The sequence below is a fragment of the Phascolarctos cinereus genome, unplaced genomic scaffold, assembly GCF_003287225.1.
Source record: "Phascolarctos cinereus isolate Bilbo 61053 unplaced genomic scaffold, phaCin_HiC Scaffold_4;HRSCAF=312, whole genome shotgun sequence".
Taxonomy (NCBI): domain Eukaryota; kingdom Metazoa; phylum Chordata; class Mammalia; order Diprotodontia; family Phascolarctidae; genus Phascolarctos; species Phascolarctos cinereus.
This window is the reverse complement of record NW_027555847.1, coordinates 654,870,420-654,889,175: the sequence shown is the minus strand read 5'-3', so window position 1 is coordinate 654,889,175 and position 18,756 is coordinate 654,870,420. Positions and strand designations below refer to the sequence as shown.

The window sequence follows — 18,756 nt, the reverse complement described above, 5'->3', positions numbered from 1 at the left end:
CGCCCCCCCCTTCCTCCGGGCTCAGACGGCAACCCCTCCCCACCCGCCTGCCTGGCTGCAGCGCTCCTATGTCCTATTATGGGAATGACCTGCTGCGCGGAGCCAAGCCCTCTATAGTCCTCTGCTTTCCCTTCTCTGGCGCACAGGGTGCCAGGCCCGGAGCTCCCGGTTTCTTGGTTGGGGCTAACGAACTTCGAGGGGTATGGGAGGCTGATCAGTGTGGCCAAGCAGTAAGCACGTCTAGGAAGGTCCCTGTATCTAGGGAGAGGGCTTACTGTCCATAAAGGTCAACCTATTCTGAGTGTTCCTGCTGGTCACTGTCCATTCTTAGGGTCAGTGTGTCCGGGCTGGTCCGTGTGTCCGTGAGGGTGACCCTCCCTATAGGGTCTGTGTGTCCTGAGTCATCTGCATATTGGGGCGCTCAGTATGGTCCAAGGTAGTCAGTCTGCCCTCAGGGTTAGCGTAAGGGCTAATTACAATCTCCTTAGTATGCTTTGCGTGTGACCGAAGGTCTCTCGGTGAGGTCCACGAGGGTCAGTATGCCAGAGGAGTCAGTCTGTCTGGAAGGGTCAGGGTATCAAGGTAGTCCAGCTGGGTCAGCGTGATCAGTTTGTCCTAAAGAGTCAGCATGCCAGGGTGGTCATGCTGTCCAGAAGGGTCAGGGTGTCTGGGTGGTCAGTCCGTCTGGAAGGGTCAGGATGTCAAGTTGGTCCAGGAGGGTCAGTGTGCCAGGGTAATCAGACTGTTTGAAGGGGCGTGTCCGGAGGGGTCCGAATGTCCAGCCCTACCTTTGTACCTCTCCCGCACCTCCTCATAGGCCTGGATGAAGTCTTGCTCCTCTGGCTGGGGGGGCAGCCCGTAGTCCGCCATGGCGGGATGGGGCTAAGTGAGGTGGAGGAGGAGGACGATCTCACTGTCCTGCACCGCTCGGCCCCAAACCCGCCCGGCTCTGTCCCTTAGCCCAGCCCGTTCAGTCTCTTAAAGGAGCCGCTTGAGGCAGCGAGGGAGGGGACTCGGTGTCACCAGGGGAGGGGGGGGGATTCCGCCCCCGAGCTCCGCCCCCGGCACCCAGGATGCCCTACGAGCTGGGGGTGGCGGGGGGAAGGGAGGCAGAGCAGGGGGCGGGGCAGACACCGGACACCGGACAAGCTGACCCAGGCCCCTAACACCGACCGGGCCCCCAGACAAGAAATTCTGCCCACCCTGCTCCCAGTTCTTTAGCCTCGTCGCCCAGGAGTGACTGTGTTGGGACTCAGAATTCCTGGGTTCCAGAAAGGAAAGGGTGAAGAGCTGATCTCTTTTCCCTGGGGGGGAGGGGTAGGCGGGGAGAGAGATTGGGGACTTCCAGACTTCCTGGCAGTCCTTCCCCTGTTGACTCCTCCCCTCCTGACCTCCCCCCTTCATCCTCACCAGCCATATGAGACCCCCGCCACCCCCCTAACCAGGACCCAAGTCTCTCTATGCATGCTCTGCAAACTCTGGGGAAATAGGGCCTGGCTAAGCCAAGACTAAGACTGTACTCCTACCTAGTCTAGTCTTAGGTGACCGATTTTTCCCCCTTTCTCCTCTCCCTTACTAGTAAACCTGCTGATTGAATGACCCCTGATACCAGGTCAGTGACCTACTCCTTCTCAGACCAATGAAATCCAAGACCTTGACTTTGGTAAGGTGCCTAGCTCCCAAATAAATCCTAGTTCTAACATGGCCCCACAAATCCCATGAAAGAATTTGGGGTCCAGACCCCCTCAAAAAGTTTCCCCAGCTATATTCACACCTTTATAGTGCCTCATTTCTCTAGAAAGTTTTACCAAGGTCTTTTTCCTTACAGGACACCCTCCCCCCTTTGTCTCCTGGAACCACTAACTTCCTCAAAGTCTCAGCCCAGGTGTCACTTCCTATCGGAGGCTTTCCCTGATCCCCCAAGTTATTAATGCTTTTCCTGCTCCTAGGAAATGACTTTGTATTTATTGTGTATGTATTTTGTATTTATTTATATGTGTGGCACAGTGGATAGAGTGCTAGACTTGAAGTCAGAAAGCCTCATCTTCCTGAGTTCAAAGCTGTCCTCGGACACTTATTAGCTGTGTGACTTTGGGCAAATCACTTATCCCTGTTTGCCTCAGTTCCTCATCTGCAAAATGAGCTGGAGAAGGAAACAGCAAACCTCTCCAGTATCCTTGCCAAGAAAACCCCAAAACAGGATCACAAATAATCAGATATGACAACATGTTGAATCCCCCTTGGTAGAATGTAAGCTTCCTCAGGGCTGGAATTGTTCTGTTTTTGTCTTCCTATCTCCCAGCCCTTAGCAGTCAATCAGTAAAAGCAATGGACTGGTACATGGAAAGTTGTGAGCTTTGTGTGGGAGATATAAAGACAAAAGGTCAATAGTGCCTCTTCTCAAGGAGCTTATGTTCTAATGGGACAGCTTGTATAGGCACATAAACTCTAAATTTTGCAAAGCATTTTATAAATATTATTTGATCCTCACAATAACCCTAGAAGGTAGTTTGCTATGATTATCCACATTTTACAAATGAGGAAATTGAGGCAAACAGAGATTAAGTGACTTACCCAGGTTCACAAAGCTAGTAAGTATCTAAGGCTGAATTTGAATTGAGGTCTTCCTGACTCCAGGTGCAGTGCTCCATCCAATGCACCAATTAGACTCTGTGTGTGTGTGTGTGTGCTGAATACATATTCATGCACACATATAATGAATTCCATGTGGAGGGAGCACACACAGCTGGAGGGATCAGGAAAGATGTCATATAGAAGGGGGTGCCTGAGCTGAGTCTCGAAGGAAATCAGGAGGAACTTCAAGAGGCAGAAGTGAGGAGAAGGTACATGCAAAGACATGAAGTATTGTGTGTGTGGAAAATACAGTAGGCCGATATGGCTGGATCTCAGAGTATGAGGAGGGTAATGTGTAAGAAAACTGGTTAGGTAGGAAGGGTCCAGGTGGAGAAAAGATGTAAATGTCAAATTGTGAGTGAGAGGAGGGAATACATGTGAAAGAGGCTGTAAATGTAGAAATTACATTATTTGGGGGCAGCTAGGTGGCACAGTGGATAGAGCTCCAGCCTTGGAATCAGGAGGACCTGAGTTCAAATCCAGCCTCAAACACATAACACTCACTAGCTATGTGACCCTGGGCAAGTCACTTAACCCCATTGCCTAGCCAAAAGGAAAACAAAAAAAAAGAAATTACATTATTTGGCATCTGAATGGATATGGGGGGGAGGGGTGGTGAGTGAGAATGAGGAACCAAGGATGACACTGAAGATCCAAACATGGGTGACTTGAAGGATGGTGGTAATAGGTAATATTACTCAATAGTAACAGGGAAGTTCAAAAGAAGGGTAGGTTTGGGGATGAAGAGAATGAGTTCTATACACTAGGCACTTAATAAATGCTTGTTGAATTGAGTGAATGAGGTAAGTGTTACCCCTATTATACAGATAACAAAACATTCCCATTTTTCAGATGAGAAACTGAAGCTGAGGGATGAAGCCATTTGCCAAGGCTCATATAGCTCATAAGTGTCAGGGCTAAGGTTCGAACCCAGGTGTCCTGATTTGAAATACAGGACTCTTTGTGCTATATAATGCCACTTCCCTTAACTGTATCTACCAAGAATGATGAGGCCTCTCTACTTCTGCCCTCTGGCCCCACACCTACAATAAACAGCCATACCTGCCATCATCCCTCTTACTCTTTCACAGCCCCAGATACACCCAAAACTGTGATGAGATGATCTCCCAGATTGCCCCATACACTGTAATAGCACCCCTACACCTGTGACAAAATGATTCCCCTATACTTCTGATAGGATAACCCAACATCCCAGTACTTCTGATGAGGTGACCTATACCTCTCCAAACACTTTCATATCTGTGATGAAATAATCCTTAGACAAACCCTAATGATAGGGTAACCACAGACACCCCCTTACTAGAAATGCAACAGTGTCCCCAGCTTTCTCTGTACCTGCAATTCTGATGACTGCCCGCTCAGCAGGGTCCAGGACACCACCATTACCAGCAGAGCCTCCTCCACTTCGGCGGCTCCTTTGAGTTTTCCCAAGGTTCCAGGGCAGAGTATCTCCAGGGCTGGGGGAGCTGCTGCCCCCACTGGAGCTGTCATCCCCAGAACCTCGAGGTTCTGGGCCTTCCCCAGACATGGCCACCAGCTGAAAGGTGGAAGGGAAGGATTATTCAGAATAACCGTAATCTCATCACTCAGAAACATCTCTATCTCCAATCCTTTCTCCCCCCAAACCCCATCTGGACACTGATATTCAGTCCCCCAAACTTCCTCCTGGATGGATGATTATTCTTACTCTCTCACCTTTTCCTTACTACCACCAGCTAAGGATGTACCCCTACACATCAGACTTACCCTTTGACTCTCATCAGACACTCCAGCCCTGTTATCTAAACACCAATCCTCTCAGCTGTAAACTGACCTGTCTGCAAGGTATTGACTACTTTACCCTGCCCCATCACCTGGAGTGGGGAGATGGGGAATGGGGAAGGAGGAAAGAGGGGCTCTATAGTCTCAGCCTCTGACTGCAGTAAAGTCCTAAAAATAGTGCTCTGAGCAGGAGTGGGAGCCCCACAGCCTGCATTGGCATCACCACGTGAGGCCCTAGCCCCACCCCCTCTTAGCAAACCCTGCCCCCCAACACCCCCAACACCCTCCAGTGCAATTTGTGATGGAAGGTGTCACCCCCCAACCTGCAAATACCTACAGGCACACGACTACATGTACATACTACATGTACACATGTATGCAGACACCATCACACTGTCCACCCTATCACATCCTCACAAACACATTCTCACACAACGGAATGCATGCAGATATTAGACGCAAGCATACCTACACATATACCCTCATGGACCCACACATCACTAGCTAGACTATGCTGCCTGGGCTGTGGCAAAAACCTGCTTTGCTCCCCAGAGGAGGGGCAGTTGTCAGGAGCGGGGAAGGATGGAAAGAAGGAGGTGAAAGGAGCTCTGTCTGAGACCCCGGGCTCAAGCCCAGGGGGCGGGGTCACCTCTGCAGGCACAATGGGTGTTATGTGACTGCCTGCTCCAGCCCTTGTGGGGAGAAGGGGGACAAGAGGCAGAATCTAGCACTGTCCGATTGTCCCTCCCCCAGTCTCCACCTCAAGCCCTGGGCAGGCTTGAAGGAACTCTGTGATTCTGTAGGGATCCCCCAGGCGCTGCCCCTCAGTCCAGGTCGGTTAGAGGGTCCCTCCTCCCCTCCCCTGTCCCGCCCCCGGGGCCCGCCCCCGGCCCCTGCAGTCTCCGCAGCGCTGGCAGGAGCAGGAGCAGAGCCAGGGAGGGAGGAAGAGAGGGAGGGAAAGGGGCAGCAGCAGCAGCAGTAGGGCTGCCCGAGGATGAGGACAGGGAGGGGGAGAGGAACAACGAGGACAACTATCGGGGTGGGGGGGATCGGAGTGACTGGGGCCTTGAGGAAGGGAGAGCGAAGGGATGTGTATGTACCCCAAAGACCTGGGAGAAAGGGAGCAGGGTGGGGGTGGGGTGGCCTCCTTCCTGGACCGGCTGGAGCAAAAGGGGAAGGAGGCAAAGGAGGGGAAGGGGTCCCTCCAGGTCCCGGACTCTTCACAGTCTGACCCCCCTAGCAAAGATGCTTCCGTAGCCCCTGTAACTCCCTTCCCTCCCCGCCACCCCCTGCAGCTGGCCTCCTGCAATAGACGCACTACGCACCTGGCTCGCCGCTGGCTCTGCCGCCGCCGCCGCCCGCCACCGCCGCTGCAGCCGATGCTCGACTCAGCTGGCTTGGCTCAGCTCGGCTCAGCCCCTGGGCTTGGCCCGCTCTGCCTCGGTTCTGCTCAGCGCGGGCGCTGCAGCCCCAGTCTCGGGGCGGGTGAGCCGGGAGCAAGGGAGCAAGGGCGCAAGGGCGGGGGGAGTGGGAAGCGCAGGGTGTGTGTGAGGCTGGAGCCCCGCCCCTGGGGGTGCGTGGGGCGGGTGTGTGTCTGTGACTGTGTGTGTGTTGGGGGTGGGGGGAATCATTGAGGGGAGTCAGTGTCTGGATGCACCCGACTGTCCGTGTGTGTGCACGCCAGGGCCTGTGTGTGCCAGGAAGTGAAAGTGTCACTGTGTGTGCGCCTGTCACTAGGTCCGGGTGTCACCGATTGTGTGTGAGAATGCCTCGGTAGCAGTGGGTCTTTGTCTGAATCCCTCAGTGGATGTCCATGTTTCTTTGGTGTGACAGTAGCTCCTGGGTCATGTGTGTCTGTCACTATGTCCCTGTATGTGACATGTCCCCAGGTATGTGTCTGTGTGAACCAGTGTATACTAAGTTGTGTGTGTCTGTGATAGTGTATCCCTTGTATGTGTTTTGCATATGATGCCTATCCCAGGGTGTGTATCGCTGTGTGAGGCTTCACAGTAGATCTCTGGGTGTGTGTCCTTGTGCCTGATTGGTGTGATAGTGTCTCCTTGGGTGTGCGCCTGCTGTCTGTGACAGTGTCTCCATGGGTGTGTGGGTGTGGGTGTGTCTGACAGTGGCTCCTTGAATATGTGTTCATGATGCTGTATCCTTGGGAAGTGAGACAGAGTGTCTCTGTGATGGGTTTATCCTATGCATCAGTAAATCTGTCTCCTTTTCCCCCCTCTCCTGGTCAGTGATTAACTGGATTGGCACCTAGGAAGGTGCTAAAGGTGATCAAAGGAGGGGGTGGTCTCTGTGCCTTTTGTACCTTCTTCAGGAGAGCTCTAAGCCTTTCTCTGAGCTCAAGCAATACTCCCTCTGGCATCATCCCCTTCCCTACCCCTCAGAGTGACCAGCACAGCGTGACACAGTCACCCACACCCTGCAACAGCCAGGATACGCAGACTGACATAGTTGCTCAACACCAGGAGAATCACACCCCAGCACTCAACCAGGTTTTGGTGACAGTGTTTTCTTGTCCTAGGGGGTACCTACCCTGTTACCCTTAATCTCGAAGACATTCAGTGAAAGTGGCAATTGTCATGAGGCCCTCAAACACCCAGGGACATTTTACTCTTTATAATTATACTCAATATAATACAATTTCCTTCCGGTCCCCCATACTCCTCCAAAACCAGGAACTGTTCTGCTATTCATGAACTACAACCACCATACTGGGTCTCCAGCTCCTATGCAGGAAATGGGGAAAGAGAGGAAAATGGGGGAAACTATGTCAAGGCAGGCCCCACAATCCATTTGAAGCAGACTGTTTCAATTACAAACATTTATCGGAGAAACCTAAATAGAGCAGAAGGGTATTGTGGGAGCTAGAGCAGGGGAGGGGTGTAGGTGGAGTCCACTAGGGGACAGGTAAGGGGTGGGCTGGGCTTGGAGAAAGCTTCCAATGTCCCTTTTCCTGGTCTTTGGTCTCTGCTGCCGTCTTGTGGACAAATCATGACTGTCAGCAATTTGTGAGAGAATAACAAAGCATCCACTTCCCCCTTCCCCTCAATAACTAGTCTCCTAAAGCCCCCATTCCAATTTTCCCAAGTTTCAGATCCCAGCCACCTCAAATCTCAGCCTCCCCAAATCCTCGTCTCCATATTCCCAGCCCCAACAGCTTCCTCCAGCTCCCTCTGACCCCAGCTTCCCTCAAACCCTCTTTCCAGCTTTCTGAAGTCTTCCTCCCCTGCCTTCCCAAATCCCCCATCCTTGATCTCTCCATACTGCTCATCCCAGCCTCTAAGTGCCCCCTATTCCAGTCTCCCTGAAGCCCTATCAGTCTCCTTGTGGACCCACCCTAGCGCCCCCCTCCCCGCCCCCCCCCCCCGCCCCATCCATCTCACAGAAGCCCAGATTCGTCACTAGAGACTTTCTTATTGAGGTGATCCCAAGCCATCTGTGATTTTAGCAGCTAAGTCCTAGAGAACTGTATAAGACCCATAAATGCTAAATAGTCTACCAAAAGAGGGGGAAAGTGGGATGGTGGGAAGGGAAGGGAACAAGCCTTTATTTAGCACCCACTATATACCAAGCATTATGCTAAGTACTTTACAAATATTACGTCATTTGATCCTCACAATAACCCTGTGAGGTAGGTGCTGTTTTTAATCCCCATTTTACAATTGAGGAAATTGAGACATATAATGGTTACATGACTTACCCAGGGTCATACAGCATTTATTAAGTACTTAACTATGTTTAAGGCACTGTGCTAGGTGCTGGTACAAAGACAAAAAGGTGCTGGTCTCTAAAGGTCTGGCATCCCACTTTCTTCAAGAAAACTTAATGTTAGTTCAGTCTTCCTTCTGAGATCGCCTCCAATTTCTCCTGTATTTATCTTGTTTGTACGTAATTGTTTGCATGTTGTTCCCCTCATTAGACTGTGAGCACCATGAGGGCAGGAACAGTTTTTTACTTTTTTGATGTCTCAGTGTTTAGTACAGTACCTGGCACATGGTAAGTTCCTAATAAATGCTTCTGGTTGTTGGAATGCTCTATGCACTGTCATTTGTGGAGAATGAGGGTGGAGGGGCATGGAGGGATGTGTTCCTACATGAGGCAGGGATGTGTTTGTGTGTTAGGAGTTATCTAACATCAGGCAAGGCTCCATGCCTACAGTAGTGTCAAAAGGTGTACACATGGTTAACCACACCGCTTTTCTCCACTTACAGGCTTATCTCCCTAATATCTCTGGGTTCAAAGGCAGTCTAGTAGGCATGTTCTGAAGTATTCTCAGAAATTACCAAAATTGGAGCAGCTAGGTGGTGTAGTAGATAGAACACCAGCCTTGAAGTCAGGAGGACCTGAGTTCAAATGTGGCCTCAGATCAAACACTTGACACTTAACTAGCTGTGTGACCCCGGGCAAGTCACTTACACCCAGTTGCCTTAAAAAAAGAGAAATTACCAAAATTATAGAAACTCTCTCTAATCAGGCCCGTGACCCATTCTGAGATAAGGGCTGTGGACACCTCTTCTCCCCTCCTTCAGTTTCAAATTGCCAACCTATAGACTTAGACAAAAATAATTGTTAATGGCCATACAATTTATCAGCAGCATCGACACAGAAAACATCAAAGATGTTAAATACAGAAGACATTAAAACAGAGATTATGATAGAAATTGTAGCCAAGGCTGAATTTTTACTTTCCTTCACATAGCTCCCCCTCCCTTACCAATGGGAAGGCAGAACAAGAAATAAGGGGGTCAAAAGGAAGCTTCGCCACGCAGCGCTCCAGAGAAACAGAAAAGTAGCAAGTAGAAAGGAATAATGGATTTGATTTTGTCCTAATTAGTCACAATAGCTGCTGGTATAAATACTTTTCTCTCTGTTCTCCTGCCTGGTCCCCATCCACCCAATGTGTTCATTCTCATTTGGCCATTATTCTAGTCTGATGTCTTTCTTTGTATCTTCAGAACTTAACACAGTGCTTGGCATATAATGGGTGCTTCATAAATGTTGACTGACTGATGAGCACCTTATTTCTATTCCTGGTCTGATTGCCTTTGCTGGTCTTTGCTCTCAACTTCAGGAGGGCAGTGCATCTTTAATGAGGTTAATAGGAGAAGCACTGAACTGGACACAACCGTGTTTTTTCATTCTACAACCCTCTACATGTCCTCTCCACAGATGTTTCCTCAAGGTTAAAAAAAAATAAACCTGGAAACTGGGGAACTGTAAGTAATATGGGTAAACAGTGGACTCATATTCCCACCCACCAAGTTTCCATGGTAATGTCTCCGTGGGAGAAGCAATCCCTGTTGGGCCTCCCCGTGTCCAAAAATTTTGCAGTTCCTGAAAAGTCACCTGGGGTACGTTTGGCGTCGGCAAACATACATCATAAGCTTTATGATAAATATCTACCCCAAACAGTAAGAATAATTACCTCAACATCACAGATACTTATGGTACTGCTTATATCTGATCCTCATTAATTTTAACTGGAGACATAGTACGGTACAAAGCACTACTTGACAGTCTGCCTCAATGTTTAAATCTCTAAATTATGTGCAGGACATATTACATACACACATCACGATAATGCATACATATCCATAGCTGGGGGTAAGAGAAGGAGCATTTATATAGCACCTACTATGTTCCAGGTTTGTGCTGTTTGAAACAAACTGTGCTCATGTTTTGTGAATATTATCTCATTTGATCCTCACAACAGCCCTTTGATGTAGATGCTGTTATTACCCTCATTTTACAGTTGAGGAAATGCAGGCAAAAAGACTTGCCTTGGGTATCACAGCTAGTTAGTATCTGAGCCTGAATTTGAATTCAGGTCTTCCTGATTCCAGGCCCAGTGTTCTATCTGCTGTGCTACCATCTACCTCAAGTACGCAAACCTAATACCCAAGCAAATAGTTACACGCAGGGGGGAAAGAAAGGCAAAACATGTAGCAACAATGTTAATAGAACCGTATAATGATACACACATAACTGTTAGCATATGTACAAATAAACAGCAAAACAATGCATAGCAGATTATAATATATAGTCAACTTATATGCATGATACTAACATACCCACAAGTAATCATAAACAGCAAAATAATATAAACATAACTCAAAAACAGGTAATGGTTGGAACGGCAAATTTTTATGGGGCAGCTAGGTGGCGCAGTGGATAGAGCACTAGCCCTGGATTGAGGGGGACCTGAGTTCAAATCCAGCCTCAGACACATAACACTTAATAGCTGTGTGACCCTGGGCAAGTCACTTAACCCCATTGCCTTGCACCCCCCCAAAAAAAGACAGGTAATCATTAACACATGAACCCTCATAGGCCAGCCTATGCAATTATATTTTAAGATATACATCACACAGGAAAGCATTAGTATTATCATTTGGCTATATGTGCATAACTACCTCTCCTTTTTCTCCTGCAACATCATAAGGTAGCCTGGTCAAATGTCAAATGGTTCCAGCTATTTTGTGACTTGTGGAAAGATCTTTCTGTCCCTATACACGAGCTGGCAGCTACATGATGAAGTGGATAGAATGGAAAACTTGGAATCAGGAAAATTCAAATCCTGCCTAGCTGTGTGACACTGAGCAAGTCACTCCACCCTTCTGTGACTCAGTTTCCTCATCAATAAAATGGGGATAATAATAGCATCTACCTCACATGGTTACTGTGAGAATCAAATGAATTGACATATGCACATTGCTTTGCAAACCTCAAAGTACCATATAATGCTAATAATAATAATAAAATATATATTATTATAAAATTATCAGTATCATTATTAATGATGATGATATAGGCTAGTCATTGTCATCACCATCAGATGCATAATTCTGCATTCTCAAATTTATTGAGGGCCTAGGCTGATGAATGATATTTCTAAGTTTTGTAGATTGTCTTTGTACCCTAGGAGTTTCTATGGCTGAAGTTCTGGGTAGGAAAGGTTCTATCTCTAGGTTTAGCCCTACCCCTGCCCCCCCAAACTGAGGTCCTCCTCAGCCTAATGCAAGATTGATGATCTACAGTGCACTCAGTACACAGTGTTTTCACTTGAAATTTCACTTCTCATCTTTTTGGCCCAGAGGCTTTCTGCCGATTGTCTCCTCACAGTTGGCTTACTTAATTGCTCATCTTTTCATTCCTCCTACTCAGTAAGGAATTCAACAGACTCTCCTGTGGGCAATAGGTGATTGTGCTGAGCCATCTGTAGAACACCCTCCCACCTTCACCCCTCTTCCCAGAACTGGTCTGTAAACAGGCAACTGCCCTGCTTTTCAACTTTTCATGGAACAATTAGTTAACTTGTATGTAATCTAAACAGTAACATTTATCGGCAAAAGCTCACTTTGTTAAAGTTCTTGACAGCACATTTAGGTATCACCCTATTGTTTGTCTCTGTCATAACTCTTCTGAGCTGAGATCATGGATAAATGGTACCAACAACAATATTTATATAGTGCTTTAAGGTTTGCAATGCGCATTACAAATGTTATCTGGGTGACAGCTTCCTAGCCTCTCCCTCAGCAGAGAAGTGTGCTGGTTATGAGTATATGTATCCTCTCCATCCTCAGAGATACTGATGTACAAATGTAGACATGAATCTTGCCCAAATATCAATGAATAAAGTATAAAGCCAATGGCATGACTCCAGATGGAGTTGCATGCATATACTAGAAATAATACAGTGATTCCACTGAGATTTTTCTTTGGGTCTCAGTTTGCCTAATCATCAAGCTATGGGTCTCCTTGGGGTTGGTAAGGTGAAGTTCAAGACATCTTTATGCCTGCCCAAACTAATATTTCTTGAATAGCTTGTCCTTAATGTCTCTGCCTGGGTCTGAACAGATCCTGGTAGACAAACTATAGCCTGAGAAATATTTCTCCTACTACATGTCAGCAACCACGGAATCTTTCTGGTTCCTGTTTAGATATGCCTATGCATGCCTGGTGAATTAATCAGCCACCACCAAGATAAGACATATTTTTTTCTATCCCTTTCTTGAAATTAAAAAAAAAAATCAAAGCAGACAAGTTCCAGAGGTTTTCTAGTACTTATAGTCTCCAGAAATTAATTGCTAACACTTTTTTTAACCTATCGAGCACATTTCTTTCTTTTTTTTCTTTTTCTTTTTTTTTTAGCAATTGGGGTTAAGTGACTTGCCCAGGGTCAAGTGTCAAGTAAGTGTCAAGTGTCTGGTCCGAGGCCAGATTTGAACTCAGGTCCTCCTGACTTCAGGGCCGGGTGCTCTATCTACTGTACCACCTAGCTGCCCTGAGCTCATTTGTTACTGACATCACATTTCTCAGTGCTATCTGGTGCCATTTTGGGTTAGTAAGACTTGTTTGTTACCTGCGCTAGGGTTCTCTTCTGATCCATGTGTGCAGAGCCATCGTGTAGAGCTTCCACAGTCACAGGACAACATGCCCTGGGTGATACCAACTACTTTCTGGTACCACGTGTGGGATCAGTTACAGTCTGGTACAGCACTTCATTACCCGGCTCCAATTTCTGTCATTGTCTCAACAGAAGGATGCCTTGCAAGGAATGGAACTTGAGTCTTTTATTGCTTTTTCCTCACCTTTTGGTTTGTAGCACTTTCCACAGTGATTCATCTGCTCTCACTACTAGACATTCGTGGACAAATGAGGCAAAGAGGGTTTATCTGCACTGCTGGCATAGTGTCTGGTAGAAGTCCCTCCCATACCCTCAACTGCACTTCCAACTGATTGCGGCCCAGCTACCTGGGTATCACATATAGCCTTCACTCCTTCTTTTGGATTCACTATAGCTTCGGTATCGTGTGGCCTTTGGGGCAGAGTGTCTGTGCCCACACAAGTTTTATCTGGCTAGTAGTATGCATTGAACTCATGGTGGGGCAAACAGCATCGAACTTTGCATTGGTGGAAATATGTCAGGAGATTCTTGTCAGTCCACAAATTGAAATTTAGCTCCATGTGTGTAATCTTTGGATTTTTCGATGACAGCCCACTTCAAAACCAATAATTCATTTGCATATAGGACAGTAAGATTTGCTGTTGCTGATTCCTCTGCTGGCAAGTTCTATCAGTTTCTGATGCCTCTGTGTCTCTGCCTCTCCCTCTCTCTTTCTCTCTCTCCCTCTCCCCACCCCCGCCCTTTCTTCTTCTTCTTCTTCTTCTTCTTCTTCTTCTTCTTCTTCTTCTTCTTCTTCTTCTTCTTCTTCTTCTTCTTCTTCTTCTTCTTCTTCTTCTTCTTCTTCTTTCCTTCCCCTCTCTTTCTTCTCCTGCCCCTCGCCTCTCTGTTTCACACCCCTCCCCCCAAATGGTTTGCTGGGATTCGTATAAGTCAGCAGTGGTCCACGTCTTTGAAATCTCATTCACATTCATCTATCCAATAATTTCCAAATAGCTTCATAGGGTTTAGAGCAAGTTCACCCTTTTTGCTCTTTTGCTCCAGGATATTTTGGATCATAAATCTGTCATTCACTGGCTTAGCAATAACAGTGTGATTCTTTACAAAATTGTGGTTACAGCCATCAAGCCCTAGCAAAGTCCTTAGATCTCAGAGGTTCTTTGGATGAGGCCGATTAAAAGGCAAGGCTGTCTCCTCTGGGTTGGTGCTCATGCCTTGCTGTGATGCTAAGTGAATGACCCACATACTTGGTGGAGGCTCTGCAAAATCTGCACTTGTCAATTGATAGCTCCAGACCAACTTTCTCTAGCTGATCTAATTCTTTCATTAGTCTCTCCTCATGTTCCTTCCACAGACAATGAGGTCATGTAGGTATATTAACACTTCCAGATAACTTGTGTCTTCTGCTATCTTTGTCATCAGCCATGTGACTAGTCAATCAACAAGTATTTTTTTTTTCTAAATTTGGAGAATATTTTTTCCCAATTACATATAAAAACTATTTTTAACTTTCATTTAAAAAGAAATTTTGAGTTCCAAATTTTCTCCCTCTTTCCCTTCCCTCCACTATCCCTGAGACATTAAGCAGTTTGATATAGGGTATACACAACAAGTATTTATTAAGCACTTACTTTGTATAAGGCGCTATGCTAATCACAAAGAAAGGAAAAACCACAATCCTTGCTCTCAAGATCCTCACATTCTAATGGGGGGGGGTGTGGAGTTGACATATAAATAACTAGGTACATATAGAGCCTCTAAAATACCTTGGGACGTTTCCCCAGATTGCTAAAAATCTAGCTGGGTGGATAAAAACTTGTCTTTTTCTTTTTCTTTGTCTCTCCTTTGTCTTCCTCTTTCTGGAGGAAGGGATCTGATAGCATCCTCTATGGAAATCAAACACTGAAAACCACTGGCTGCCTAACAGACATTCCAGAGCATCTTAAACTCTTGATATGGGATAGTCTATTTGCATTCTCTTATTCAAAGTCTGGTAGTCAACACATTCATATCTTTCTATTTCTCTTCCATATCACCACTATAGGTATTGCACATAGACTCCTTGGACTCTCTGATGATGCCATTGACCAAGAATTCCTGCAGTGGTTTCTAAGATCATCTATGACAGCTAATGAGATCTTCTTAGATTGTTCCCAGAACAACCTGGAGACATGAAGGTGGATTCCGTGGGTTGCTCCCCAGATATGTAAAAGGGGAAAGATATCTAAAAGGCACTGTGAGATAAACACAAAAGGCATAAACAAAACTTTTTTAAGTCCTTGCTCTCAAAGCATTTATACGCTACTAGAAGGAAAGGACATATATACAAATAAGTCACTACAAATATACTCAAAAATGGATCTGTGATCTCTTCAATATTAATATTCCTTCCAGAGATACTTATTGAACCCATCTTTATTTGCCAGGTCTGGGTGACTCATGGCCACTCACCATGCTTGGAGGACTTCCTCAATTTCTCTGGAAATTGAGAGGATGCCAATGGAACATGTAGACAAGCTGTCTATTGCTTATTCTTTGCCCATGCCACAGGACCAGCACATCTTTTTCACTTGTGGTTACTCAACTAGTATTTATTAAGCACTTACTGTGTACAAGACACTATGCTAAGCACAAAGAAAGGGGAAAAGCACAGTGCCTGCTCTGAAGATGCTCACATTCTAAGGGAGGGTTGGAGTTGACATGCACGTAATTAGGTACACACAAGATGTAGATATAGTAAATGGAAAGTAATATTGGAACAGAAGGTATTAGCAGCTGGTGGAGGGGAGGGGGAACAGACCAGCAGAAGGTAGAATTTGAACTGAGTCCTGAAGGAAGGCAGAGAAACTAAGTGCTGGAGGGGAGGGGGCAGAACAGCCAGTGCAAGGTCAAGGGGGTAGGAGATAGTATCTTGTGTTTGAGAGATAGTGGAGTGCCAATGTAGCTGGATAATAAACTCTACGGGGGCAATGACTATGAGACAACTAGAAATGTAGGAAGGGGCCAGGTTATTAACAGTTTTAAATAACAAGCAGAATCTACATGTGATCCTGGAGGTAATAGGAATCCACTTAAGTTCATTGAGCATGGCAGAGGGGGGTGACGTGGTCACACTTATGCTTTATTTTCTTAATTTCATATTTTATTTCTTCCACAATTACTTGTAAAAAAACCCCTATTTTTAAAAGTTTTTTTTTGTTATTGTTGCTGTTTTGTTTTTTGGGGGTTTTTTTGGCAATTGAGGTTAAGTGACTTGCCCAGGGTCACACCAGCTAGTACATGTCAAGTGTTTGGTCTGAGGTTGGATTTGAACTTGGGCCCTCCTGACTTCAGGGCTGGTGCTCTATCCACTGCACCATCTAGCTGCCCCCCAAAAAACTATTTTTAACATTCATTAAAAATTTTTTTGAGTTCCAAATTCTGTCCCTCTTCCCCACTTCCATTGAAAAGGCATTAGCAATTTGATATAAAACCTATGATTTAGAACAATCACAGGGCCAGCTGAGTGGATTGGAATGGGGAAAGACTTATAGGAGAGACATCAACTAGAAGAATAGGTGTGAGGTGATGAGGGCCCAAGCTAGGATGGTGGCTGTATGAGTGGGGAGAGGGGGTTGTAGGCAAGAGATGTTGTGAAGGTAGAAAGACAAGATTTAGCAGCAGATTAGATATGTTGGGTAAGTGAGAGTGAACAGTCAAGGATGGCAAAGGAGTTTCTGGCTGGGGTGAATGGGAAGATATTAGTGTCCTTGACACTAATGGGAAAGTTTGGAAGAGGGGAAGGTTTGGGAAAGATATTGAGTTCTGTTTCGGATGTTGAGTTTGAGATGCCTAGGGCGTCTCGAGTTTGAAATGTCGAAAAAGCAATTGGTAAGGCAGGGCTGTAGCTCAAGAGAGCAACTAGGGTAACACAGATCTGAGAGTCATCAGCATAGAGATGATAACTGAACCCATGGGTGAGAAGTGATTCATTAAGGACCCTACTCAAACTCTAATCAGTATTAGTCAGTTCATTATGATTTTATAAAGGGTAATGATTTCTAGTAACTATTTTAATATATTCATGTAGTAATACATATCTAGTCAGCCACTTAATAATAATAAGAATAAGCAATGTACTAATCCATACTTTGTATAAAGTCACATAAGAATCTAGATTCTAATAGAAGGGCCTTATAGTAGGCCTCAAACTTTAATGTAATGTTCATTCCTTGCTTAACAGCTATGGAGCTCACTTGCACAACCATAGGAATGCTGACAAAGATATCTCCATCCTGTTTTGTTCAGATTACATGACCAAACCAAGCATGGTATGGGAAGAAACCCCCCCCCATATGTTCTTGGAGTGTATAGCTTATACCATCTCCTCCTGCCTCACCTAAGGAGGTGCCCATCCATCTTCTGATCACCTAGTCAGTGGAGATATTCCTTGCTTTACCCAACTCATGATCCTGCTGACAGATCATTTTTTGTTTATTTTAGTTTATGTATCACATGTCAACCAATGGAATTCTGTATTTTACCATGCCTCTTTTGCACATTTGGGTATCAAACTCTGTAAACAAAGATCCTGGAAGAAAGGGGCATCTCAGATCATAAGGAAGATCTGAGATACACTTCATTAGAGGGGACCACGGACCCTTTAATAAAGTGCCTTTGGCTCAGAGCTCTGCCTCAGTCTCTTTTATTGTAGGCTGGACAATTTTAATCCCCACAGGGAGCTGATGAGGTCCCCAAGTGAAATAGGATGGTGGGAGAAGAGAAGAGAGCCTTGGGATCTCATATCCACAGTGAGCATGACATGGATGAAGAACCAGGAAAGGAGGGTGAAAAGGAGAGGTCTCACAGATAGAGCTAGGAGAGAGCAGTGCCATGAAAACCTAGAAGGAATCCCAATGGAGAAGGCGACCAACAATGTCAAATGCTGAAGACAGGTCATGATGGATGAGGATTGGGGAAAAGCTAATATTGGATTTGGTAATTAAGAGAGCATTGGTAACTTGGGGGAGAGAGCAATTTCCGTTGAATCATGAGGTTTAGAAGCCGGATTGCAGAGAGTTTAGAAGAGTGAGCAGGGAGGAAGTGAGGGCAGGGAGGGGAGGCAGCTTTCATACATGGCACAAATAAAGTAAATACAAAGTAATTGAGAGTAGGCCACTGACAGCCAGAGAGATAAGTAAGACCAGGCCTTGTGTAGGAGTTACCCAGATCTATTTAAATGTGTGTTCTAAACAGTAATAAGAGTAACAGTACTCTTCTGTATTATAAGAACATTATTAACAACCATGACCCCATGCCTGGAATGCACTTCCTCCTCACCTCTGCCTCTTAGAATGTCTTGCTTCCTTCAAAACTCAGCTCAAGTTCGAGCTTCTACATGAAGCCTTTCCTGATTCCATCCAGCTGCTGGGGTCCTCATCTCCAGAATTCCCTGGTATTCACTTTATAGACAGTGCTGTCTCTCCAGATAGAATGTAAGCTCCTGAAGGGCAGGGCTTATTTCATTTTTGTTTTTGTATCCCTGACACATAGCTCAACAGGCATTTAGCAAATGCTTATCGGTTGATTAAATAGAAATTATATCTATACATATATACATATATATACATATATATACCTGTATACATACATATATATACATATACATACATACATATATACATATACATACATATATACCTGTATACATACATATATATACATATACATACATATGTATATATGTATATATATGTGTATATATATATATACACCCTGTTTGCTTCAGGTTCCTGATTTGTAAAATGAGCTGGAGAAGGAAATGGCAAACCTGCCCAGTGTCTTTGCCAAGAAAACCCTGAAAAAGGGTCACAGAGAGTCAGACATAACTGAAACACCTCAATAACGACAAAACCATATTTGTAATTTCATCAATACAGGGA

At 45.7% G+C, this 18,756-nt stretch overlaps 1 protein-coding gene across 1 annotated transcript; it reads left to right on the top strand.

Moving 5' to 3' along the window:
- Positions 1-5,370: 5,370 nt before the first annotated feature.
- On the top strand, positions 5,371-17,501 carry LOC144457057 (uncharacterized). Its single transcript, XM_078153847.1, has 2 exons — positions 5,371-5,901; positions 14,880-17,501. Exons 1-2 carry the CDS (start codon positions 5,505-5,507, stop codon positions 15,008-15,010), a joined length of 528 nt encoding a protein of 175 aa, XP_078009973.1. The 5' UTR covers positions 5,371-5,504; the 3' UTR covers positions 15,011-17,501.
- Positions 17,502-18,756: the final 1,255 nt, after the last annotated feature.